Genomic DNA, 26,954 nt, shown 5'->3' on the forward strand with positions numbered 1-26,954 from the left:
TCGCCACTACACTTCGAGAGGAAAGCTGCTGAAACCATCTGGGGACGTGATGACTGGAATCCATGTTTGGGCTAGCCTACATGAACCTTATTTGGCAGAGAGTTGTGCATCGTCCTGACTATTTCTGAGGGGAAGATGTGCCTGGTCCTTAAATAACACAGCTGTGGAGTGTCAATAAAAGCTGCAGCTTCTGTTGGCAAACAGTATCAGTCATCAATGTGCTGCCAATTCTCACTGGAGACAGAATTTGGGTGTTGCATGGCTACTGATGTCACTTGTATGAGCTGAAGATCAAAATAACAGTACTAGAGTACAAGACTATCTGGCACCAAAAAAAGGACTGCACCACAGTACCAATGGCAAGAATTCGCCCAGAAATATGCACAACTTGCTTGTGCAGACAAATTTATGACTACTGTGTTCAATTTTTCATCACTCAATCATTAATACTCACTTCAGATATACGGCTTCAATTTAGTACAATCTAACTTTTTGCTTGAATCAGGAAAGGAAACAGTTGAGGCAAGAAAACCCTTGGCTTAGGGAGAAGGAAAACATGTCCCTAGTTGCTGCCTGAAAATGTCTGGGAGTATATTAGTATTTTAAGGACTGGATCAAGCTCACATATAACACTCCGCATGAGTCACTCACTGTCTAGATCTTGCACTAAGGAAGGTGCCTTCATAGGATTATAGCACACAGTGGGAGCTGATTCAATCCATCATGCCTGTGCCAGCTCTTTGAAAGAGCTAATTAGCTCCAATAGACTCACCTCTTTCCCAACAGCCCTTTCAAATTCCTTTTGTAAATTGCTGTTTAATCTCACTTAATTCACTTGCATAAAATTATTACCGGTGATATTTTTAGAATCTCCTGAAATAACCTGATTAATAACCAATCTGGTACTTCAGTAACCAACAGGGGATCTTCTCTGAGAATTTTGCCAGTAATTTGATGTTTATCTTTGGAGTAATAATTGTGGATTTCTAAAATAACCTGCTGTTTTTTTTAGATTTTTGAAAACAATTCCCACTGTGTTAAACAAAACTTTACCCAAATGTGCTGCTGACTGCAGAGGCAGCAGTACAAACATCAACCAGAAGAGGGAAGATAACTAGAGCCAGGCATTAGAATATTCTCATAGATGTTTATGATTCTTATAATGTAGAAGTAAGCTATTTAGTCCATTAGTTCCATGCCAGGTTATAGAAAAAAATCCCTCAATCCCATTTTCACACGTATTTCCCTGTAACTTATTCTCTCAACCATGCCTATTGACATCCGGATTCTCCCAGTCTGCACTAGGGGGAAATTTACAGGAGCCAATGAACCAAACAAGCAGCAAGCCTTGAACCCAGAGGAAACCCACACAGTCAAAGGAAGAACACGCAAGTTCAACACAGTCAGCAACTGAGATCAGAATAAAACTAGTATCACCGGATGAAACAGCAGCACTACCTGCAGTGCTATCATGCCACATATAAATAATAAAAACATGTAGTTATCTAGAATATATGATTCCATATGTTACGATACGTGGCTTATTACCAAAGAAAAATGGCTGGAGTTGTGGAGGGACGGGGAGGGGAGGGGGGGGAGAGAGAGGGAGGGAGAGAAAGGGAGGGAGAGGGAGAGAGAGAAAAAAAAATGCCCATGTGTAAGGATGTGTTTACCAAGCACTCTCCGTCACACCATACATGTTCAGATTTTGAACGTAGCAAAAATATACTGAAATGGCTTGCAGAAGAGTCATCCGCAGATACAGGAGCAAAGGACCTAAAGCTTGAAAGGAGCACCTTGAAGGAGGGTAGAGAGGCAGAGTGACTTTCAGAGCAAATTAAAGAGCTTAAGGCCCAGGCAGTTGAATGGGCAATCGCCAAGCTGGAGTGATTAAACTTAGGGGGTTTATCCAGGGGCAGAATTGGAAGAGCATAAATTGGGGATGATTTGAGAATTTGCATTTGTTTTTGAAGAGTCACATTAAATTCACATACATTAGAGAGTTGCGAGCACAATCCCATTCCATTAATGTCCTTATGATTATAGTGGGAGTTGGTTGAGTCCCTGTAGTGCAGCCCAGAAAATCCTCTGTACTAACAGCTTAAATGTTTCGGGTATGGAGAAGATCATAGAGGTAGTGAGGGGCAAGACCATGGAAGGATCTGAAAATAAGGATGAGAATTTTAAAATTCAGACCGAGTTAAAGCTGAGCTGTAAGCAGATGAGTGAATAGGACATTGTGTTTTAAGATACAGGCAACAGACTTTTGGGTAAGCACAAGTTCATAGGGAATAGAAGTCACATTTAAGATATGTATATACCTGACAAGGTCATGTCTATATAACACTCAAAGCTTGTGTAACACGTCTCAGAATGCATAACGTGAGTAAAAATTACTTGGGAGTTAGGAAAGTACAGTGTATCAAATTCAGTCAATTCGGTTTGAAGAGAAAAGTACAATGCAATATAATGCAAAGTATGATCTAGTCTGTAACTGTCCAACAGCCAAGCTACAAATATCATTTTCTAAAATACAAATGCCCTGGCTTTTTATGGTTAGGAAATTAAAAGAAACACGAGGGAAATGTCTATGTGAAACTGAGCCTTTAGTCAGGATTTCCCCCATGAGTCACCTCCTGTCACTGCAGTGATCAAATGTTGTAGATGCCACAGAAACTCCCTCCTATATACAGGGGACTGCCCTCAAATTACCAGACATGGCACAACTGAACTCCCAACAGAAAGGAAGTGACATTGCATTGGCACCCTTTCACTTTGGTCTAAGAAATACCAAAGCTGCAATTTGCTTACAGCCACCAGTTCTACTCCTCTGTGATGGTCCCTTTATTAATATGCACGTTAAACAGAACAGTACAGGCACCTCAGCCCATGACGTTGCGCTGACATTTTAACCTACTCCAAGATCAATCTAGTCCTTCCCTCCCACATAGCCCTTCATTTTTCATTCATCCACGTTCCTTAAACATCAATATTTGTTGAGGGGAGACGGAAGCTAGCATTTTGCAATACTCAAGCTAAAAGCTGAGTCCAAGCTGAGCTAAGTAAATTTCCAAAAGGACCAATAGAAGAGTGGATGAGCCTGCTGTGAGTTAACAGTCACGTTGACAGGGAAGAAGACGGGACCACTAGGAAACACCTACAATCCAGAGCAACTCAAACTCATAACAGGTGAGGTGTGGCCCAGGCCAACAATGTTAGCCAAACATAAGGGTGACACAGGGGCTAATTATTGAAGTATTTAAGGTACCTCAGTTGCTATAGAATTGACAAATTCTATTAAATAGGGGCCGCAGACAATTCTGATTTGATGAACACAGACGTGAAAGCACAGAGGAACATCTGGAGAAATTTCTGAAACACTGGTTGGCTGCTGTCATTACTGCGTGGTTGGGAATCTTTCGGAGGGTAGGTCTCAAAATCCCCGGCTTTGGCGACCGAGGTTGAGGTGAAATTGTTCAGACAAAAATGGCGCTCAGTACTCGGTGTCGGAGAGCTGATCAGAGCTCGAAGTTTTCGGATGACTCAGAGACGGATTGTGGTCAGGCACGGCAGGGAGAGTTTTTCTTCCTTCTCCCGTCTGCGTGAGATGTGGGACATTTGAGAGACTTTGAACTTTTTACTGTGCTCATGGACTTCTTCATCAAGTTATGGTATTGTTGCACTGTTGTAACTATATGTTATAATTTTGTTTGTGTTATAATTATGTGGTTCTGTCAGTTTTTTCAGTCTTGGTCTGTCCTGTGTTTCTGTGATATCACACCGGAGGAAATATTGTATCATTTCTTAATGCATGCATTACTAAATGACAATAAAAGAGGACTACATGTCTTCATAATCTAATCTAAATTGGAAAAGTACTCCAAGGCATCCAAAGATTAGCTTTATTTGTTAAATGTGCATTGAAAGATTCAGTGAAATTAGTTATTTGTGTTAACAATCACAGTCCAAGGATTGTGCTAGGGGCAGCCTTCAAGTTTCACCAACATAGCTTGCCCACAACCTATTAACCATGGCCATCTGGATTGACGAGTGTTCATGAGGAGAGATTGCCATACTTCTTGTGTCACTCCGAGTCCATTGTCACAGAGGTCACTGTCTCCTGAACTTACCCGTTCTAGCCAACAGCCAGAAAGTGAACCAATGCAGTTAGGATGAACTCGCCTGACACCTGAGGAAAAGGTGCTGTCTTACTGTGGAGCTACTAGCCACCTGCATGTCTCATGCCCCAAGTTAGCAGTTAAAGCCAAAAACTTGCTGGGGGGGCGTGCATTGGAGGGCCTTAATGAATGGAATGACCCCAATGAGAAGACTCATTTGTGGACTCCAGTGCAGCTGATAACTTTGACAGAATTGGCACAGAAGATGTGCATTCTGTTTGAGGCCTGTCCTTCACCCTGGAAGGTTCAAGCAACAGATAGCAAGGCCATTGGCTCCGGAGTAATAAAGTACAGAACAAAGCCTCTTTGTTTGATCATAGGGGAAAACCCACCTTGAAACAATTTCTCTGCATCTCAAGTCCTCCTGAGACCCTCTGATTCTTGGCTATCCCTGGCTGCGGATTCATGGCCCACAGTTCTCCTGGGCCACTGGATCTCTTCTCTGTTGGAGGCTGAAATCCTGTACCTCTCCTGTGTCCCCAGTAGCTCCGGTGGACAAAGAAACAGCTGCAGCAGTTGAAGGGGTGAGTTCCTGTGACTTACTCAACCAGTCATTAGATCTTGTTACACATTTGCCTCCTAAATATCATGATCTGAGAGAGGTATTTAGTAAACAGTGAGCTACTGAGTTGCCACCTCACAGACCATAAAACTGTGCTACTGAACCTCTCCCTGGTACTGTTCCCCTAGGGGTTGGTTGTATTCTCCCTCCACTCCAGAAACCAAGGCCATGGATGAATATATTCAACTTGCTCTGAAGACTGGCTTCTCCCACCCTTCCATCTCACCAGTCAGTGCTAGCTTTTTTTGTTCCCAAGAAAGACAGTGGCCTCTTCCCCCTGTATTGACTATTGAGGTCTCAATAAAATTACCATCAAGAACAATTATCCTCTCCCATTGATGTCATCTGTGTTTGAGCTTGTACAGAAAGCTACCATTTTCACAAAGCTCAATCTGCATAGTACCCACAATCTGATACATTGCAGAGGTGGTGATGAATGGAAGACAGCCTTCAGCACCCCTAGTAGCCACTGGGAATATTTCATCTTGTCATTTGGATTGGTAAATGCCCCTTGCAGTTTTTCAGGCTTTCAAAAAAAAAATGATGTTCTGCAAACGATGAACAGTTTTGTTTGTGCAGCTAGATGATATACTAATCATTTCAAACACTCTCCAGGAGCACATTCAGCATGTTCAAATTGTCCACCAGAAACTATGAGAACTTGTGAAGCTTGAAAAATGAGTTCCATTCTTCCAAAGTCTCCTTCCTAGGTTATGTTGTCTCTCCAGAAGGCATGCAGATGGAGTCAGGGAAGATTCCAGCCAATAACCTTAAAGCAGATGCAAAGGTTTCTCAGCTTTGCCAATTTCTATAGGCATTTCGTTCCCAACTTCAGCACAGTTTCCACACCCATCCCTACACTTACTAAAGGCTCTGTCCCATATTCATTGGATGACTGAGGCACAAACTCCTTTTGATGAATTAGAGGCAAGTCACTTCCGCCCCAATACTGATGCACCAAACACTGAACTACAATTTATTGTTGAGGTAGATGCATCCAAGGTTGGTGTTGGAGCTGTTCTTTGACGTCTGTGACAGATAATAAGGCTCACCTCTTTTCATTCTTTCCCTGATACCTGTCCCCTGCCAAGAGAAGTACAATGTCAGTGATCAGGACCTCCTCACAGTCAAACTAGCATTAGAAAAGTCACACAAAATTACAGGGAAAAAAAATCCAACAAGGCTTTACTGGATTTCTTAGCAGGCAAGGTACAGACAGAGGGTCCAGAAAGTCAAAAACATTAACCAGAGTTTCAGAAACTAGCAATTCCTGCAAACAAAGACAATGCTTCACTTACAAAAGATGATTCCAAGATTGAGCAAAGATACAAGGAACTTATAGAGCTACAAATAAGGCACAATGAACTAATAATTAGCCCAATAGGCAGGTGAGCAGGAAGAGGTTGGCCTTGTCACCTCTGCCTCCCTCTGGTGACCAGTTCAAGGTGTGACAGAACAGATATTCCAGTTGTGGCTTTACCAAGGCAACACATCCTTGTTGTTGTATAAAAAACCTCTTGCAATGAAAGTCAATAAATCGTTTGACTTCACTGCTTGCTGCTTCGGTGGCAACTGTGCAAGGATACTTTGATCCCTGTGTATTTCAACTTTTCCCAGTCCACCATCATCTAAAAAAATCTCTTCCCGTTTCTTCCCTATTGTAGGAGATAACTTCACATTCAGTCACATTATAATGTCTGTGCTATGTATTTGCCTACTCATTCAGCCAGTGCACTCCACCTGGAAGCCTCTTTGCATCCTCCTCACAACTCACAATCCCACAGCCAGAAATGCTCATGCTGATTCAAGTAAGCATTGTGATTGGTTGGGAGGGTTTGAAGAGGAGAAGTAGCCAAAATATCTTCATTGTCTGCATTCAGAGGCACAATGGATCAAGGAAACGCAATGTCAGCAGTAGAGAGCACGAGTGGAGGAAATTCAATTAGCAGCTTGTGATTTAGGATCAGTCTTCTTGGCTCAGAATTTCTGTGTTGGTGATAACCTTGAGGTAACTGGAAGTTTGAGGGGTGGGAAATGAAAGTAAACAAGTGAAGATAAAGGGAAAAGAACTAAAAAAAAGTCTTAGCTTTTTGAGGTAAGTGCTTTTCCTACACAGTGAGTAGTTAAAGATCTGTAATGCACAGCTGGGGGTGAGGGTTAGTGGAGATAGATTGAGTTGCTGGAAAGAAAGAAATTGAAGGTCTCTGGGAAGATTTAAGAGGTTACGGCTTTTACAAAGAGCTTGCATGAACTTGATGGTCTGAATCTCATTCTGCCAAGCTATCACCATGATTCAAGTTCAAGGTTATTGTCACAGGCATACATACAAAAGCGAAAAGGCCATGAACACCAGCTTTTTGCAGCAGCAGTACAGTACATTACAAACATAAGTTAACTTGAACTTAAATTAATATAAATTACACATAACATACACAACAAACTAAACATAACATTAGTGCAAGTTGAGAGAGAGAGTGTAAAAGTAATATAATTGGAGATAATGTTAGGGGTTTTCAGTAAGTAATAATCAAGTAAATGGTTAGAGGCAAATGGTGGAGAGAGCGAGACAAGGACACCAGACAAATAACACCAAAGTCCATTTCTATGGCACCAAAATGTAGAAAACAGAATTCCAAAGTTCTTCGTATGAGTGTCATCAAACAAATTTTGGCAACAAGCCGAACAGGACAGGGCAGGTGGACAGACAACTTGGTTAGATGTTTTAAGGAATTTCTTACAGGAAAGGTTGATGCAGTGATTTTTTTTGGGGGGGGGGATTAGTTTTAGATCTTAGGGCCTTAGTGTCTGAAGGCTGTTTGAAGGTGGTGGAATGATTAAATTCAGGATTGACTGGGAGCCAAGGAGTGTGGATAACTCCAAGGGTTATCCAGCTCCATCATGGGTACTAGTCTCACCAGCATCAAGGACATCTTCAAGGAGCGATGCCTCGAGAAGACGGCATCCATCATTAAGAACTGCATCACCTAGGGCATGCCCTCTTTTCATTGCTACCATTAAGGAGGAGGTGCAGGATCCTAAAGTCACCCACCCAGTGTTTTAGGAACACTTTCTATCCCACCGCCATCAGATTTCTGAACGGACAATGAACCCGTATACACTACCACATGATTCTTTTTCTTTTTCACTCTCTTTTTGCCCTACTTATTTAATCTATATATATGTATTTCTTATTGTAATTTGTAGTTTTTTAAATTATATATTGCATTGTAACGCTGCCACAAAACAACAAATCTCATGACATATGACAGTGATATTAAACCTGATTCTGGGTTGCAAGGTGGAACGTTACAGTAAGAGGGAGTTGCAAGACCATGTAGGGACTTGAAAGAGGGAGTGAGAATTTTAGTTCTATTGAAAAGCCATCTACGTGAAACGTTAACTCTGTTTGTCCATCAGCAGATACTGCCTCCCCTCTTGAACGTCTCAAACATTATTTGATGTTTTGAGAATTTTTAATCTGAGGCGTTGCTTAACCAGAGGGCAGTGAAGCATGTTTTTTTTTCTTTTTAAAGCAATGTGCACTGAATGGAGCAGATTGTTTTCTTGCAGGGATACCCTACAGTGCTCCAGGCTTCCTGAGACCAATATGGCAGAAGGGAATATCCTCTATACAATGAGCGGAACTTCCATTTTCAGCATGTCACACTGGCCCGTCCCTCTCTTTGTCATAAGCATGATTGACAACGGGCGCGGACCAATGGAAATAAAGCTTTCCCCCGAATTAGTGAATGGGCGCGCGCTCACGCTCCCTCGTTGCTTACAGCGGAGAGAGGCTGCGAGAAACTGACACTGAACAATGAATGGAGCTAGAGAGTCCTTACTACACAGCGAGTTAGGCAGGCAGGCAGAAAGCTGCTGAAATGATTCCTGTGGGGTAATTTCCAACTGCTGGAAACCGATTTATTCTGAGGACGGCGAGGAAAGGTTAAAATAACTTTAAATTTGAGAAAAAAATATTTTGGCAAGTTTTTCCCCCCAGAAGAAAACGTTTGGACAAAGTTTTTGAAAAGTTTTGGACAGACCGGACACTGCGGGAGATCAATTCTTGGGAGTCTCCCACTCTGTACCCCCTCCCCAAGGGGAATTCAACACAAAAAGGGGAATTTGAATCTCTTGTATTGCCCCGGATGAGATGGGAAACACTGGAAGTCTGGATGTGCAGACGAATTTGAGTGCTCAAACCATGCCGCTGAAATTGCCAATGCCCGAACAATGCGAATTGGAGGAGAGGTTTGCGATGGTTTTGGTAAGTTGAGTTTTGACTTTTAATCAGTTTTCTTCCCCTGGACCTCCATCGGTGCCGTTTGAACTCGAATGCGCCGCTGGATCAGCCGTTTATTTTGCCGTCCGATCCTCAGAGTCGGTGAAGAATTAACAATCTGGCTTCGCCAGCGCCCCTATACTCCTGTAACGGTCACCATTTTCTAGTGAATTAAAGGGAAAGGGATTATTTTCGCTGCGTTTTACTGGGAACCGAAGCAGACAAACGGCGCTGTCACCACGGCGCGTTTCAAGTTACATGACTGAACTCGGGTAATTAGCGTGTGTGTATCTCAGCTCCTCACTTACACTTGGAAGCTAAGTTCTTATTCAGACGGCTGACAGTTCACTTTACAGTCACGGAATGCAGATGTCGGAAAGGAGAGGACAACAAGCTATCCGCTATCTGTGTGACTTGCTTCCTTCTCATTCCCACCCCTTCCCTGCCTCCCGCAGGGACACAGTTTAATAACCGAGGGTCTTAGGGGAAAGAGTTTGGGTTGAACTGGAAGTATGTTTAATAAGTGTAATCTGCTTGCTTTAAAAAGTTGCAGTCAGGGCACAGACCGGAGGAGGTGGCTTGTTATTGTTTTGGGGGCGGAGAGGCACTGATCAAATGTAAGAAGCCAGCAATCTTAAAGAGATTTTTAGCTCCTTGTGAAATAAATTTCTGCTCCCTCCCTCCGCCACTCTCCTCGGTGTTATAAGCACCGAGTTCCTCAGAGTCTTTTAGCAAGAAATCCGAATACTGCACGTTCCTGCATTTGGGTATAATCTCAACTCCGTAACAAAGTGGTCACGGCCGGACCTCGCTGGGACAAGTGTTGAGCACAGTAACAGATGGCAGATGAGTGTAACAGTGAAGCAGCCGAGATGCGCTGATGGGTCGTTCTCTTCGATTCCACTCCTTTTGTTGATGCAGTCTGTTCATCTTCCGTAGTTCTGTGGGTGGGGAAGCAGAGGGGTGAAAGGTGCTTTGGTCTAGGAGGGGTCGGGGGCACGTTGATGATGAAATGCTGCGATTGCCATCGCCAAGAGAATATTCAGCTTGTTTGTTTATTATCTTCTCCTGGCTTGTTGCTGCCGCCCGATGCCCCGTTCTGTACCCAGATTAGTTCGCCTGGCAAAGAGACCGCAAATGTAGGAACCTAGAACGAGACAAAAGCAAGATGCTGGAGGAACTCAGCGGGCCGGGCAGCATCTGTGGAGGGAAGTGGGCAGTCGACGTTTCGGATGAAGGGTCTTGACCCGAAATATCGATGCTGCCCGACCCGATGAGTTGCTCCAGCAGAGAAAAAAGACCGTGGCTGCTGGAGCCTGGGGCAACAAGTGATCTGCTGGAGGGTCTCAGCTGGTGGAGCGGCATCTGTGAGGAGGGCGTGGGGGGGGGGCGGGTTGATTGTCAATGTTTTGCGTTGAAGCCCTGTACCAGGACTCAGATCTCAGGATGCAGAGTTCCTCCAGGAGCTGTTTTTTTTTGGCTTCTGATGTGGTACTGCTTTTACTTCAAAATTATTATTTCGTTACCTGTCTTGACTGCACGCGCCCCCGCTCCCCACCTTCCCCAATCTCTAATCTTCCCATTCCAACAACCCTCCGCCACTTCCTACCCTAAAATAGCTAAAAAATAAACTGCAGATACTGGAAACCTGAAATAAAAATGAAATGCCAAAAAAAAACGCTCAGCAGGTCAGCTGGTGGAGAGAGAAACATTTAACATTTCAGGACCAATAATCCTTCATCAGAATTTACAACTGCTTTCTCCTTCCTCAGATTTAATGGCTCCAAGCTCTGGAATTTCCTCCCTAAACTTTTTGACCCCTGTCTTGTTTGTTTAAGATGTGTTCTAAAACTTGCATCTTTATCACCCACCTTAAAGTTCTTTCCCGTGGCCTGGTGGAGACACCAGAGACTGCAGATGCTGAAATCTGGAGCAACACACGAGAAACTTTAGGCACTCAACAGGTCAAGCAGAATCTGTGGAGGGAAAGGGACAGGCAATGTTTTGGGTCAAGACCCTTCATCAGTTCAAATGAAGGACCTCATTCCAAAATGTTCCACCATAGATGTTGTCTGACCTCCTGAATTGCTCCAGCATCAAACACTTGCCCCTTTGGATTGGTGTTGCTTTCTATCTGATAACATGCTTGTGAAGCTCACAGGACTGTTGGCTATGTTGAAAGCATTAGGTAGTAAGTTGGTGATGGACAACAGAGGGTACAAGAAATGAGGAAGCTAGCTTTTTAGTTTTGGCCTTATATGGGACCAGTAACCCTCCATGATTTTAGGTGAATATTATGTAACACAGATGAAATTGTCCCCCGGGAGCTGGCATAGATCAGATGAGTCAAATGGCCACTTTCTGTGTCATTATTAGTGAGTGAGAAAGATGTGCTACCCAGTGAATCTTAAGGTTTAACCCTTTCTTTCTCCTCCCCCCCCCCCCCTAACCTTGAAGCAAATGACTGCCAGGGATTGGAGGTCACACTAGAGCATTTAGGAAACTTTGGCTTCTCCCTTGTTTTCTACTCTAGCGCTTAAAGACCTGAGAGTTGGGGTGGGATCCAGCTCAAGGGCCTGTCATCTATCGTGTCGAGTTTCGAAAGCTTGATAATTACTAGGTCTATGCTGTTGTATTGGGGCTATTTAACACACTTGGGCTTTGAACAGATTTGAATTCTTGCATTGAGCAAGAGTGGAATCTAATTCTTAGTCAGGTTAAGCTGCTATATATTCTTTCAATAGCCTAGCCCGACTCTGTGATGTTAGTGATTTCATGTGAGGTTAGTGAACTGGGTTTTATTTATTTTGTATAAACTTTCATCTGTACAACATCTTAACCATCCCTAAGTTTTGCCTGCCAAAATCTGGTGCCTAGCCATGTATTAGAGAGGTGGAGGTAGATCTCAAGGAATGTTAGAAAGGTAGAGTAGTTTAGGGAGAAAATTCCAAAGTCAAAGTTTCACAGCCAACAGTGAACATAAATGGGGGCCTATATATCTTTTCCCTTTCAGCTCAGGGGCAGTTATAGGGCTCCTGGTATCACAATAGTTGCGACAAGCCATTGGGCTAGAAGTTATGGGGAAGGAAGGTGTCAAACCCGAAAGTTCACTGGGTGACACATCTTACTCTCATTTCACAGAAGAAGGCCATTGTGTCCATGTCAGCTCCCAGGGGAACAATTTCACCTACCCCATTCCTCCCATTCTTTGTCTCTCACACAGACTTTAAATCTACTCACTCTCTGTTGAGGTTCAGTAGCACTGATCTCATCACTGTGGTTTGCAGTCCCAAACCATAGCTTTCTACATCAATGTGCCATCCCATCACTGATGGAGTATGACTCAGTTGAATGTATAAACAGTAGAATGAAAATGTACACTAAAGCAACACTTTTCAGCTGACAGAAAAGATCCCATGAAATTTTAGTGAAAAGATATGGAAGTTCTCCCCAAAGTTCCAGCCAATATTTGTTCCACAAGCCAGGATCATTAAATCAGATTACTCGGTCACATTTCTATTTGTGGGAGCTTGCTGTGCCTGAATCAATTGCCATTTTTCCTGCACTGACTGTGAAACCGTTTGGTTATTGGAGCAGATGCTATATAAATGCAAATAGGTGGCACACAGCTTCTGCCTCGAAGCTCTAGGGCCACTGGTTAGAGTCTAACCTCCAGTGTTTGTTTGGAGTTTACAGGTTCTCCCTGTGACAATATAGGTTCCCCTTCCATGTTCCCAAAGTTACGTGTTAATGAGCCACTGTACACTCTCCCTAGTGTGTAGGTGAGTGATAGAATCTAGGTGGAGTTGTTGGGAATGTGGGGGAAATAGTTTATAGAGAAGGTTAGTGGGGGAATGACTTTGTTCTGTGAACTGAAATTAATAAACAGTTGATGTTTTGGGCTGAGACCCTTTATCAGGACTGGAAAGGGAGGGGGAAGATTCCAGAATAAGAAGGTGGGGGAGGGGAAGGAAGGCAAGTCCGAGGTGATAGGTGAAACGAGGTGGGTGGGGGAGGGGGAGAAGTGAGAAGCTGGAAGGTGATAGGTGAAAAAGGTAAAGGGATGGAGAAGAAAGAAAATGATAGGAAAGAAGAGTGGACCATGGGAGAAAGGGAAGAAGATGGGGCACTGGGGGGAGGTAATCGACAAGTGAGGAGAAGAAGTGAGAGGCCAGATTGGGGAATTGAAGAAGAGAGAAGGGGGAGGGGGAAAATTATTGGAAGTTGGAGACTACCTAGACGGAATATGAAGTGTTGTTCTTTGAACCTGAGAGTGACCTTATCATGGCAGAAGAGGAGGTCATAGGCCGACATGTCAGAAGGAGAATGGCCATAGGAATTTAAGTGGTTGGCCACCAGGAAATATACCCAAAGAAAATGTGGAAATATCTCCACATCACCCTCCTGGTTCTTACCTCCTCACTTATCTCCCTCGTGGCACTTATCCCTACAAGTAACCAAAATGTTACACCTGTCCATTCACCTCCTCCCTCACCTCCATACAGGGCCCCAAACAGTCCTTCCAGGTGAGGCAACACTTCACCTGTGTATCTGTTGGGGTCATCTACTGTATCTGGTGCTCCTGATGCAGTCTCCCTTACAGTGGTCGGACCCGACATGGAATGGAAGACTGCTATGTCAAGCACCTGAACTCCATCTGCAAAAAGCAGAATTTCCTGGTGGACAACCATTGAAATTCCTATCCCCATTCTCCTTCTGACATGTCAGCCCATGACCTCCTCTTCTGCCTCGATGAGGCCACTCTCAGGTTGGAGGAGCAACACCTTGTATTCCGTCTGGGTTGTCTCCAACCTGATGGCATGAACATCAATTTCAACAACTTCTGATAATTTTCCCTTCCCCCTTGTCTCCCCATCAATTCCCCAATCTGGCCTCTTGCCTCTTCCCCTCACCTGCCTATCACCTCCCCCGGTGCCCCCCCTTCCCTTTTTTTCCATGGTCCACTCTCCTTTCCTATCAGATTCTTTCTTCTCCAGCCCTTCACCTTTTCCACCCATCACCTCCCAGCTTCTTACTTCATCCCCCACTCCCCAACCCACCTGGCTTCACCTATCACCTTCTGACTTGTTCTCCTTCCCCTCCCGCCTTCCTTTCCAGCCCTGATGAAGGGTCTTGGCCAGAAACATTAACAGTTTTCTAATTTCCAATGATGATGCCTAAGCTGTTGAGTTCTTCCAGCATTTTGTGTGTGTTGCTATGGAAATACAAAATGTCTGTTTTTGTTGTTTTAACTGACACTGGAGAGCACTAGCCACATTTTAATGAGATTAGCACAACAGGTGGAGGAAATCATCCTGTCTGATTGTTGCAGAATGGGCTAACTCTTCTCCAGATGAACTAATACAAACCAATGTAAGTCTGTTACAGAAAAGGTTTGTAAAAGGGTATGTTGTTTCTTGGAATAATGGGTTACCTTTGTTGAAGTCTTCAAAAGAGGCTATTCACTCACAGCCTGAGAGATCACCTTGTTAAAAAAGGGGTCTGTCTGGGCATTGATAAGCTATTTGCATTTTAATTACTTTGTTCGGGGTGCTGGATGATGAAGTGACCTGCATGCCTCACTGTACATGTCACTCATCCACAGCAGACAATTCATTTGGTATCCCATGCATATACACACAGTCCAGCTGAATTTTGCACATGCTTGGAAGCAATTTCCGCTGTTTCTTTGCAACCAATCTCACTTTCCAACTCTTGGCCAAAGTCAAAGGTTCAATCTTAGGGTAATTTTTTTTGCATTGTGCTTCCTTTCTGTATCTTGGGAGTGTTATGAACTGCCAAACCCGGTTGGCATAACCCATCTGTTGAGGCATGTAAATGCCAGGGAAGAAGGGCAGTTTTGTGGTTGATTTGCATTAATTTCGTTGTCAGTTGCGGCTCTGTGCAGAACTCACCTCTGGAGATCTGTGCACAACAGTCCATGCTGACTCCATAGTGTAATGGTGCAGAAGTGCTGCACTGTTCGGTGAGGCATTAAACCAAGGTCCCTTCTGCTGTCTCATGTGGATGTAGTGGGACAGAGATTCTCACAGTGTTTAAGAGGTACCTGGACAAGTACCTGAATCGCTAAGGCCTCAGGCCATATAATGGTAAATGGGATTGGTATAGATGGATACTTGGTGGGCCAAGGTGTCCATTTCTGTGCTGTATGACAATATGTTATTATGGGAAATGCTGATCCTCAATTAAAATCAGAAAAAAAAAGTCAGATTTTGTGGTCCATGGCACACTGCAGAATGCTTGCTGAGTGCAAATTTCCTGCTGCATCTCTTGCAACATTTTAAACATATTTCAGTGACTGTCAAGCACTTTGGGGCCTCCTTGAAAGTACTATAAGAAATCTGTCTTTTTAATTATGATTGGCTAAAAAGCCATCACATGTCAGAAAGTAGTTTTGACGACAAATGCAGGTGTTTCCTATGAGAGAGGAGTGGGTGTTTTTTGTTTGATTTCCCCCTCGAGGTGAAGAATGCGAGATCTGGGAAAGTAAGTAGTGTAGGCACCACATTGTGTTTATTCTCTTGAGTGCTGTTATAACTTGGGTGCTAAAATGATTTTAAGGATTAGATAGGGTAGGTAAAGAGCAACCATTTCCTCGAGAGACGGTGGACATCCAGAATAAAGATGGAGCAGCCTGATTTTTGCTGTTTGGGATGAAGTGATTCTTCACACAAAGGATAATGAAAAACTTGGAAACTTCTCCCCCAGCCACCCCCCCCCCCACCAGTCCTCCAAAACAGTTGGTGTGAAAATATGGGTGCTTGTGTGATCCTGTGTTCAATTAAGAGCTGCCTTATTTTTTGTTATGTAAGGGTCGCCAAAGTGGATTAATGGTACAAATGAGTTATGATCTAATCGAATGTTGGGACAGACATTGGGACAATGGAGTGATCCCTCCCCCACCCACCTCTATTAGATTTCAATTGCTGGGGCAGCTGTGTCAGATTTGTTTGCTCCATAAAAGTGAATGTTTTTCTTCTGTGTGGTCATGTGATCAGGCCCCAGAGCAGCCATAACAAACATTCAAATACTGGTGAAGGTGGAGGTTTCTCTTGAATAATTTTATCATTCTAGGTTCATCAACCTCCAGTGTAAATATTGCCCAAAGCATATTGAATATTCTAAGTCAACAGTGGTATATTTATTCGTTTATGAGATACAGTACAAAATAGGCCCTTCCGTGCCAGCCAGCTATCCTGATTTAACCCTACCCTAATCACGGGACAATTGACAATGACCTTTGAACTGTGGGAGGAAACTGGAGCACCCGGAGGAAACCCACGCAGTCATGGTGAGAACATACAGACTCCTCACAGAGACTGCTGGCACAACACTTTGCAGTACAGGCAACTTGGGTTCATTTCCTGCTGCTGCCTGTAAGGAGTTTGTACGTTCTCCCGGTGACTGTGTGGGTTTGCTCTGGGTTCTCCGGCTTCCTCCCACAGTCCAAAGACGTACTAGTTGGTCAGTTAATTGGTCATTGTAAATTGTCCCGTGATTAGGCTAGGATTAAATCAGGGGATTGCTGGGTGGTGTGACTCGAAGGGCTGGAAGAGCCTCTTCAGTGTGGTATCTCAATAAAATATTAATATTCAGCGAACTATGTTGAATTTTGTAGGATATTCATGCTCCATACAAGCCGCCTTTATCTTGTTCTTCCAACTCCTATCCACATCCTGGTCACTGAAGGATTCTTTCAGTTACTCTGGACATATTGATTTCAGTGTCATGGGGCAATTGATCCAATGGTCACAGAATAATTTGGTTCTGTGTATGTGATTGAGTATTTTAAAGCGGTGAAAGGGTGGGTCAGCGGAGGAAGAAGCAGATAGCATCCAGAAGTTGAGCCTTCTAGAATTAGTGACTCCACATCCAAGATGAATAGAAGAGAGTTGGCAGCGGGAGAAACTTCTGCGCACAGAGCAGTCAGCATCTGTGGGCATTCACTCCCCAGGTTAGTGGTTGAGGCAGAAGATATTACCAGCTTTCAAGACTAGGTGTGATAACTGGATCTCCGAGGGAGCAAGTGCAATGCACATCTAACTGCAGGCTGTTGTATCTATTTCGATCCTAATGCAGCGGACAAGTAGAAACTCCCTCTTACATGTGATGCTCTCCACCAGAGCAGCAACGGAGCTGCTCTCTATTGGGGTAGAATCTACTTATTTCCAATTGTATTACGATTTAGCGTAAGTGATTTCATAAGCAAAGAATGCTGTTCTTGATCGCTGCATTGTCATTTTACTTGAATTGAGCAGAGCCTTTGGAGCAGCAAGGTTTAGTTATGGATTGCTGTCATGCAACTGATCTCCACAAAAATGCTTCTCAGGCTGGTGTGATACACCCCATAGTCAGAGATATAGGGGAATAAGCCTCAGCCATGTTTCCTGCTGCACTGACTCCTGATGGCTGTTGAATGTATAAAATCAGGTTTGGTTCTGTTCCTCTCCAACCCCTTCCCTCCATTTAGATTCCTGCTGGCACATGAGTCCAACTGTCAACTGTGGTTCACCTGGCAACTCTCCATGAGTCAAAGGGCTCTAGGTTTATTTTTTGCTACTGAGGCTTGAGCACGAAATCTAGGCAGTCACCCCAGTCCAAATTGGCAACCAGCTTTCCACTGTTCCAAGAGGTTAATTAATTCAAGTGCATTCCAGTTATTTACTGTATCATTGGCTATATTGTCTGGAAGGAATATCATTCAAATGATACTTTGAACCAAGACCCTTATGTCCAATTAGATAGATGTAAAAGATCATTTGACATTATTTTGAGTAACAGGTGATTCATTTTTTTCTCCTGTTCAGTATCGATTCCTTAATCAACATCACTGCAAGTTATTATTTTGTTATTATCTCACCGCTGTTTATGGGAGCTTCCTGAAAAATAATAGCAGGCATAGTCTATTATGGCTCCTTGAATCTGATTCAATGATATCTATGAGCCTTCGCTTCGAGCATCCACAGCACTCTGGAGGAAGCGATTCCTGACCATCTGCATGAAGAAGTTTCTCCTCATTTCCATTTGAAATGTTCGTCCTCTCATCCCAAGATAGTGATTCCTCCAGACTCTCCAGCCAACAGAGGAAGTCTTTCTTCACCTACCCTCTCAGTTCCACGCAGAGCCTTGTATCTTTCCATGGGATCATCTTGGGTTCCCCCGATTCATAGATAGCAGAGACTAATCCTACTTGATAGATTTTCATAGAACAAGTCCTCAATCCAGTGATTCTCTACCCTACTGACTTCAGTGCCAGTGTATCCCTCCTCCAGCACGGAGACCAAAACTGCACACAGTTCTTAAAATGTGGCTGCACCAAAATTCTGTGCAATCTTAGCAAGACCTCCTTACTGTCCTACCTCTTCATTGTTTGCTCTACCCGTCTATTTATCTTCTGCATTTATGAAGTAGGCTACCTAGATCCCCTTGAACACAAACATTTATAATATCTCACCATTTAAAAAAAAATGCTGTTCAATTCTTCCCAGTAAAATGGATATTCTCACCCACTATACTGCATCTTCTCGCCTACTCATTTAATTTGTTTAAATCCCTGTGCAGACATTTGTGTCCTTACAGCTCACTTTTCAACTTAGATTTGCATCATCAGCAACTTAATGGATTCTGTAACCTTCAGCCGTCATTTGTGTAGATTGTAAATAGCACAAGCCCTTGATAATTTCCTGTGGCGCCCCATTCGTGACAGCAGACCAATCAGAAAAAAAAAATCTTTATCTTAAACACGAGATTCTGCAGATACTGGAAATCCAGAGCAACACGCACACAGTGCTGGAGGAACTCAGCAGGTCAGGCAGCACCTATGGAGAGGAATAAGCAGTCAGTGTTTCGGGCCGAAACCCTTCATCAGAACTGGCTTAAATCTTATTCCTATTTAGTTCTGCCATTTTTAGCTAATCCTCTATCTGTGCTAATGTAATTTTGTCAACCCTATGGTCCCTGGTTTTAGTAATAATCTTATCTCAAATGGCTTCTTAAAATCCAAATTTACATTCACTGGTTTCCCCTTTATCTCCACTGCTGGTCACAGCCTCTTAAGATTTGTCAAATACCATTTCCCTTTCGTTAAAACTTGTTCACCCTCTTTTCATCATGTTACAATTTTTAAAGCGGCACACTATCAAGAATAAAAACAGAAGATGTTGGAAGCACTGAGCAGGTCAGACAGCATCTGTGGAAAGAGAAACAGAGTCAATGCTGCAGGTCAAAGCAACGTTACTGTTTTTTTTTGTCCGCAGCTGCTGTCTGACCTGCTCAGTGTTTTCAGCATTTTCTGTTCTTTAGTTCAGATTTCCGGCATCTGTTTTTCATGAGCCACTTTATCAGGTAACTGATAATGAATTCCAGCATTTTGCCTCCAATTAATGTTAGAGTAATTGGCTAATATTTCCTATTTTGTCACACCCGCCTTTCTTGAATATCATTGCCACCTTCTAGTCTGCTGGGATTGTTCCAGAAGCTATGGAATTTTAGATTATCATCACCAATGCATTTCGTAGCTTTGCAACCACCCCTTTAGAATTCTGGAACACAAGCTATCAGATATTGGGGATTGTCATCTTATATTCCCTTAAGTTCCCCCTGCAGACTTCAATTAAGTTCCTCACTGTGATTAGACATTATTTCTGCTCTCTTCATTGAATGAAGTCACAATAAAAGATAACTTTTTGATTTCACATATATAATTTCGCCCACCTTTTTGTTTCTTAAGATTTTTCTCTTTTTACATAATTGGAGATTTTACTTTTTTAAATGTCTTAACAATCCACTCTCAATATCCATCTTTTAAAAAATATTTTGGTCAGCCTTGGCTGCTTTCAAAATCTCTCCCAGACTTCACATTTACTTTTCTGAGCAACGTTATAAACCTTTTCTTCTCATCCTAATACTATATTTAACCTTCTTAGTTAGCCACAGATAGGTCACTATGGAGCTTTTATTTCAACAAATATATACTCCACTAATTAAATATTTCTCAATATATACCTTTATTTATCTACTGGGAAACCTTCAAATTTAGCTTGGTCAATTCGCCTATGCAGTTGTTTAAGATAAAACCGCTTAATTTCCAATTAAATTGTTTCCTTCCCTCAGTCTGACTAAAAATAAATCTTATCATTTTGTTGCTGGTGAACGCAGCAGGCCAAGCAGCATCTATAGGAAGAGGCGCAGTCGACGTTTCAGGCCGAGACCCTTCGTCAGGACTAACTGAAGGAAGAGTGAGTAAGGGATTTGAAAGCTGGAGGGGGAGGGGGAGATGCAAAATGATAGGAGAAGACAGGAGGGGGAGGGATAGAGCCGAGAGCTGGACAGGTGATAGGCAAAAGGGGATACGAGAGGATCATGGGACAGGAGGCCTAGGGAGAAAGACGGGGGGGGGGGTGACCCAGAGGATGGGCAAGAGGTATATTCAGAGGGACAGAGGGAGAAAAAGGAGAGTGAGAGAAAGAATGTGTGCATAAAAAGGAGTAACAGCTGGGGTACGAGGGGGAGGTGGGGCCTAGCGGAAGTTAGAGAAGTCGATGTTCATGCCATCAGGTTGGAGGCTACCCAGCCGGAATATAAGGTGTTGTTCCTCCAACCTGAGTGTGGCTTCATCTTTACAGTAGAGGAGGCCGTGGATAGACCATTCCCATTCTGACATGTCTATCCACGGCCTCCTCTACTGTAAAGATGAAGCCACACTCAGGTTGGAGGAACAACACCTTATATTCCGTCTGGGTAGCCTCCAACCTGATGGCATGAACATCGACTTCTCTAACTTCCGCTAAGGCCCCACCTCCCCCTCGTACCCCATCTGTTACTCATTTTTATGCACACATTCTTTCTCTCACTCTCCTTTTTCTCCCTCTGTCCCTCTGAATATACCTCTTGCCCATCCTCTGGGTCACCCCCCCCACCGTCTTTCTTCCCGGACCTCCTGTCCCATGATCCTCTCGTATCCCCTTTTGCCTATCACCTGTCCAGCTCTCGGCTCTATCCCTCCCCCTCCTGTCTTCTCCTATCATTTTGCATCTCCCCCTCCCCCTCCAGCTTTCAAATCCCTTACTCACTCTTCCTTCAGTTAGTCCTGACGAAGGGTCTCGGCCTGAATCATCGACTGCGCCTCTTCCTATAGATGCTGCTTGGCCTGCTGCGTTCACCAGCAACTTTGATGTATGTTGCTTGAATTTCCAGCATCTGCAGAATTCCTGTTGTTTTCTTATCATTTTGTGATCAGTTTCTCTGGGAAGATCCCTTACTCTGAAATTACTAATTAACCCTGTCACATCATACAAGGCTAGATCTGAAATAACTTGTTTGTGGTTGGTTGCGTGGTGTGTTCTTCCAGGAGGCTGTCCCAAAATTCATCTGATGAACTTATTATCCAGTCTTCTCTTGCCAATTTGCTTTACCAGGTTCAATCCCTCACAAATATTTGTGCTTCACATTTGCTTCAAATGTATTTCTTAATTAATTCTCTCAATAATTGTGTTCCTGCTATTGTAAACCATAAAGGCCAATCAATGCTGACTAGTTGTACTTCCTTCTATCCAATACTGTTTCCAGTTCCTGTTCACCTAAGCGAAGATTGTTTTTCGTTATGTATTTTCTTCTCCTATTATCATCAGGGATATCCCTGTTTCCCCCCTCCAACTTCCTTCCAACCCCCAGCTCATCCATTTCAGCTGTCCATTCTAAATGTCGAGTACCCTAGCATGTCTATTTCCCAGCCTTGGTCACCTTGGAGCCACGTTTCTATATCAACTCAGATCCAATTCATTAATTTTGACTTATGCGATTAACTTGTCTCTCTTGTGTTTCTCACATTCAAATAGGGTGCCTTTAAATTTAACTTTTTAGGGTTTTCTTTGATATGACATAGCTACGTATGTAATATTGCAATTAAACTTTATCCTTTCTTGTCATTCTGTATGCAGTTACTTTGTTCTACAGCCTTGTCCTCTCTTTTCTGTAATTTTTCAACCCAAACCCGTCATCAAGTTTTTCAGTTGCAAGCCCTCGCTTATTATTTAAATTATCTGGATCCCAGTCCCAACCTATTTTTAGCAACAAACAGCCTGCTGGGCTCTGATGCACGGTTTTGACCAGACACATGGACAGTTCTTTTCCTCCATAGATGCTGCTCGACCTGCAGAGTTCTTCCAGCGGATTGCGTGTCACTCCAGATTCCAGCAACTGCTGTCTCTCGTGTCTCAAACCCATTCTTATGTGGAGCCCTGCCCAATGGAACAGCTCCCTCTTTACCTACGATTGGTGCTGGTTTCTCACAAATTGAAGCCCTTTTCCTTGTTGACCTATTGAGCTATCAACTTTGCATTGAGCTGCCTGACCTTTTGAACCCTACACCAACCTGTGTATTTTTCAAATCACAACTCAAAGAGTGAAGTTTTCTAATCAATTTTGCCCCAAGTTTCTCAAAAGCCCTCAGCAGGATCTCATTCAGTGTCTGTGAACACTGGATCCTTTCCCCACTCCTACTCGAATATTTCTCCTGCCTGAGAAGTGACATTAATGCTGGCACCATGCTGGAACAGCCCTCAATACTCTTGGGAGTAGTGGCAGCAGAGAACAGAACCACTATCATATGAGAAAATTGGCTGCTGTCGTTCTACATCAGTTGTGGCTGGACTTTCCAATACAAAAAATGGTTTGTTGGCTGTGAAGAGATTTGGGATTTCCTGAGCTTGTGAAATGATGTACAGACCCATGTTGAATAGCCTGGAAAGCCCGTGGGAGGATTATGAAACAGGTGACTTTGTTTTTGCTCAGTGCCTCTGGCCGAGTCCTGAGTGTGGGTCAGGGGTCGTTTCAGTCGGTGGGTTCAGGAAGGAGGTTGGAGGGCAGGTTTTATCAGGAAAAGTGGTGAAACCTGCCCTTCTAGAGTCTGCCAGAATTCCCTACCGCAGGCGGACTCTGGAAGTGCCGCTCACCAGCATTGCAAACACTGCCAGGAGTTCGGATGCCTTTACAGCTGAAGTGGTTTATGGGGTGTGTAAAATGCCTTCTAAATTTCTTCAATCTTCTCACCATGAAGAGAAACTCTACCGCTGTCTATCTTGTCATGTGTGGACACTGGCTTATCGGTTCAGTAACAAGCTTTCCATCAGCAGCTTCCTGTCAACATAAACTGAAACTGCGAGGGCGCCCTCAAATCCTGCCTCAACAGCTAAAAAGCTGCACCTCTCCCTCATGGGCGTGCTCCTGCAACTGAACGTCAGCGCTTCCTTTCGGAAAGTCGCTCTGCTGGGGTCATCTGTGTCCGAAGCTGACATGGTTCTGCGGGAGAGGGAATGAGGCTGTGCACTCTTGCACTTTGTGTTTGTTTTCACTTGATTGTGCTGAGTTCCAATTAACCTCATCCTGTTCAAGAGACCTTTAAAATGATGAAGGTGTTTGGTAGGGTCGAGACAGACATGTTTCCGCTTGTGGGCAAGACCGGAACCAGGGACTAGAGGTACAAAGTAGTCACTAATAGATGTCACTGAGGAGAAATCTTTACTAAAATAGCTTAGTATTCAGAATTGTTGCCGTAGCGAGTGCTCGATACAATTATCATAGATTGCAAGAGACAGGAAAGGGGGGGTGTGAACTGTATATATAAGCACTCAGCCCAAAGCTACACTGTTCATTCCCTTCCAAAGACGCTGCCTGACTTGCTCAATTCCTCCAGCATTTTGTGTGTGTTGAACTGTATATATAATCAATAAAGTATATCTTAATAAAAATAAAAGTTGAGGAGTGTGCTATTAGGATGAGATGGGGTAAAATGGGGGGATGCTAGTGTGGGGCTTTAATGACAGCGAAGGTTTGTTAGGGCATCTGGCCTGTTTTTGTGCTGTGGCCTCTGACTTTGCACCCTTGTCCTGTCTTCTCGCACAACTCTTCCTCGGCAGGCCAGCTCTCAGATCTTGGTGCTCCTCTACTTCTGGCCTGCAGCATGCTTCAGCCTCCAAGGCTCCAAGCTCTGGAAAGCCTCAGCCTCTATCTCCTCCTTGAGGATGAAAACCTTGGTGATCTTTCTCAATGATCCAGTGCCATAATTTATCTGATAATGCTCCTGGGCTTGTACTGTAAATCCAACGCTGGATGCACATAAGAACTTTGGGACAGAAGCGGGCTGGGGGTGGGAAGCACTCCATCCAACCCAGCAGGCCGAGCCCAACACTCGCATGGGTGAGTGTCTTTGCTCCATATCTTTTAATATCTTCAGTCAACAAAGAATAATGAGTATCATCCCTGAAAGCTTCAATGGATCCCTGAACTCCTCTCCAAGCAACCACAGCCATTTTAGGGCATGGAATTGTACACAGATTTCCATGACATTTTCCATGAAACGGTGCTTCCAAATTTCCCTCCCAAATGGTCTGGTTCCTCTTTTAAGATGGTGTCCTCTCGACTTCATTATTCAAACAGAGGAAGTAAAGTAGACAAGTAGAGATTTTGAAACACTGGTAACAGTTTAACTTTACCCCTTATTTTCTAAACTCAAGTCTAACCAAACTGGAACAAAGCTTACAAAGAATGTGGCATGCTATAGATAACACCATCCAAGATGAAGTGGTCCAGCTGTCAAGAAGCTCAATACCATCCAGGATAAAACATCTTTCTTTTTTTTTGACGTCCCATCTACCACCCTAAACACTCCCTCCCTCTATCACAGACGTACAGTGTCTGCAGTGAATGCCATCTTCAAAATGCACTACAGTTACTAGCTCAGGCTACTTTGACAACATCTTGCAAAATTGCAAACTCTACTATGAATGACAAGGACGTGGTTATACTACCACCTGCAGGTTGCCCTCCAAGTAGCTCACCATCCTGACTTGAAAATACATCACCATTCCTCCATCATCACTGGGTCTAGATCCTGAATTGCCTCCCCAAGTGCTGTGGGAGCACCTTCAGGTCTTAACCGGAGGGATATGTGTGGAGTTGTTAGGTTTTATGCTTTAAAAAAACATAAACTCCTGCAATGACAAGTAAATGGGGTGTATGCAACTTGTAAGACGTTGAGCATGTCCATCAGTTAAGTTTTTTCACCCCACCCAATTCTCTCCCCAAAGCTTTTTGACATACAGGATCCAGGAGGTTGGCGGCATAAAGGACTGTAGCTCCCTCCACCTGTTTGAAATGACTGTTCTCTCAATTTGACCATGAGGCTAGGTGTTGGTTGACTATTTGGGCACACAATGTACCCCATCAAAGTCTTGTCCTCACTTTATGTCTACTGTGCAGCACCTATCTCTGACAGACCAACAACAACGTTTTGGATACTCCCGAGGCTGGTACCCATGACAGAGCTGACTAATTTTACAAGTTTCACAAGAGTGGAAGGATTTGAAAGCCAAAGTAATTGGGATTGTAGAATAATTTCCCCTCTCTCCTCTCATGGACTGTATGGGCACACACGCCCAGGGCAGTTATTAACTTTTGTCTGAAATCAGGAGATCCACAATAAACTGAGCAGGAATCTAAGATAATCAAACAAGGAACCATTGGAAATTCTCAAGAAGTCAGGCAGCACCTGTGGAGAAGAAACCAGCTAACAGAAAGCAGAAGAAATGGGGTTGAGAGGGAGAATAAGTCAGCCATGTTTGAACAACAGACCAGACTTGATGGGCCAAATGACCTCATTCGGCTCCTATGGTCTTATCTCAGGTCAATGATCCTTTGTCCAAAGCAGGAACAGGCAAGATCTGGTTGTACCAAGCAGGGAAAGAAGGGAGGGGAGCAAACCAATGGGAAGCAAGTGGCAATACAACAGCTGAAATGAAAATAGGAAGCATCAGCGATAGTCAGCATTCGGGCAGTATTTGTGGAGATGAAAACAGAGCAAATCCTTCAGGTCAATGACCCTTCATCAGAATGGGGAAGATCAAATGTGTGTTTTAAATTGGTGAATTGATTTATTATTGTACTGAGGTACAGTGAAAAACTCGCCATGCATAGCTTTCATACAGATCAGTTCACTACAACAATACATTGAGGTAAAACAATAACAGAGTGCAGAATAAGGTGTTGTACATTAGCTATGGAGAAACTGCAATGCTACCAGATAATAAGATGTGAGGGCCACAAAACAAAGTGGATTGTGAGGTCTTGAGTTCAACGTATCATGCTTTGGGGACTTTTCAATAGTTTTATAACAGAGGGATAAAAGCTGTCCTTGATGCTGGTGGTACTTGCTTTCAGGCTTTTGTATCTTCTGCTCAATTGGGAGCAGGAAAGGAGAAGAGAGAATGTCCGGGGTGGGTGGGGTCTTTGATTATGCTGGCTACTATACCGAGGCAGTGGGAAATGTAGCCAGGGTCCGTGGAGGAAGGCTGGTTTTCGTGATGTGTCGAGCTGTGTCTACAAGTTGTGGAGAAGGGGGAAGGACGGAGGGAACAAAGGGCGTGTTTGTAATAGTAGTGGAGGTACTGGCCGAGAAAGGCTGATGTAGGCTGGTTAATCACAGCTGATCAGTCTGCAGGACGTTTCAACAGGAGAAGGTGAATAGGAGAGGATGGAGGGAACTGTGATACGAAGCACTAGTTGCGTAAAATATGAAATAAAATGCCAGAAGCAGCCAACATGTCAGGCTGCACTTGTGGAGAGAGAAGGAAAAGGAGCTAACGATACTGCTTGGTGATCTTGTATCAAAACTATGAAGGCAGGAGAGGTCAGAACCAGAATCGGGTTTGTTGTCACCGGCATGTGTTGTGAAATTTGTTAACTTCGTGTCGTGAAATTTTGTTAGATTGGATAAGAACGGGTGATGGAGCAAGGTGAAAGAGGGTGGGAATGGTACGGAAAAAGCAGTGAGATGTGGGTCTAGGGGAGCTGCTAATTTGGCAGCAAAATCATGACCTGAAATTGTTGAATTTTGTGTTGCATCCAGAAGTTGAAT

At 43.7% G+C, this 26,954-nt stretch overlaps 1 protein-coding gene across 5 annotated transcripts in view; it reads left to right on the plus strand.

The window, feature by feature from the left end:
* The first annotated feature begins 8,543 nt into the window (after window positions 1-8,543).
* LOC134340532 (formin-like protein 3) overlaps window positions 8,544-26,954 on the plus strand; it is a 184,364-nt gene continuing 165,953 nt past the window's right edge. For all 5 annotated transcript variants that reach the window (XR_010016573.1, XM_063037873.1, XM_063037874.1 and 2 more), the window contains exon 1: window positions 8,544-9,007. Coding sequence is in view for 4 of the 5 variants with exons in the window: in XM_063037873.1 (XP_062893943.1) it covers window positions 8,894-9,007 (114 nt within the window). In the remaining variant the exon portion in view is untranslated. The remainder of the gene's footprint in view (window positions 9,008-26,954) is intronic.

Source organism: Mobula hypostoma, chromosome X1 (genome assembly GCF_963921235.1).
Source record: "Mobula hypostoma chromosome X1, sMobHyp1.1, whole genome shotgun sequence".
Taxonomy (NCBI): Eukaryota; Metazoa; Chordata; class Chondrichthyes; order Myliobatiformes; family Myliobatidae; genus Mobula; species Mobula hypostoma.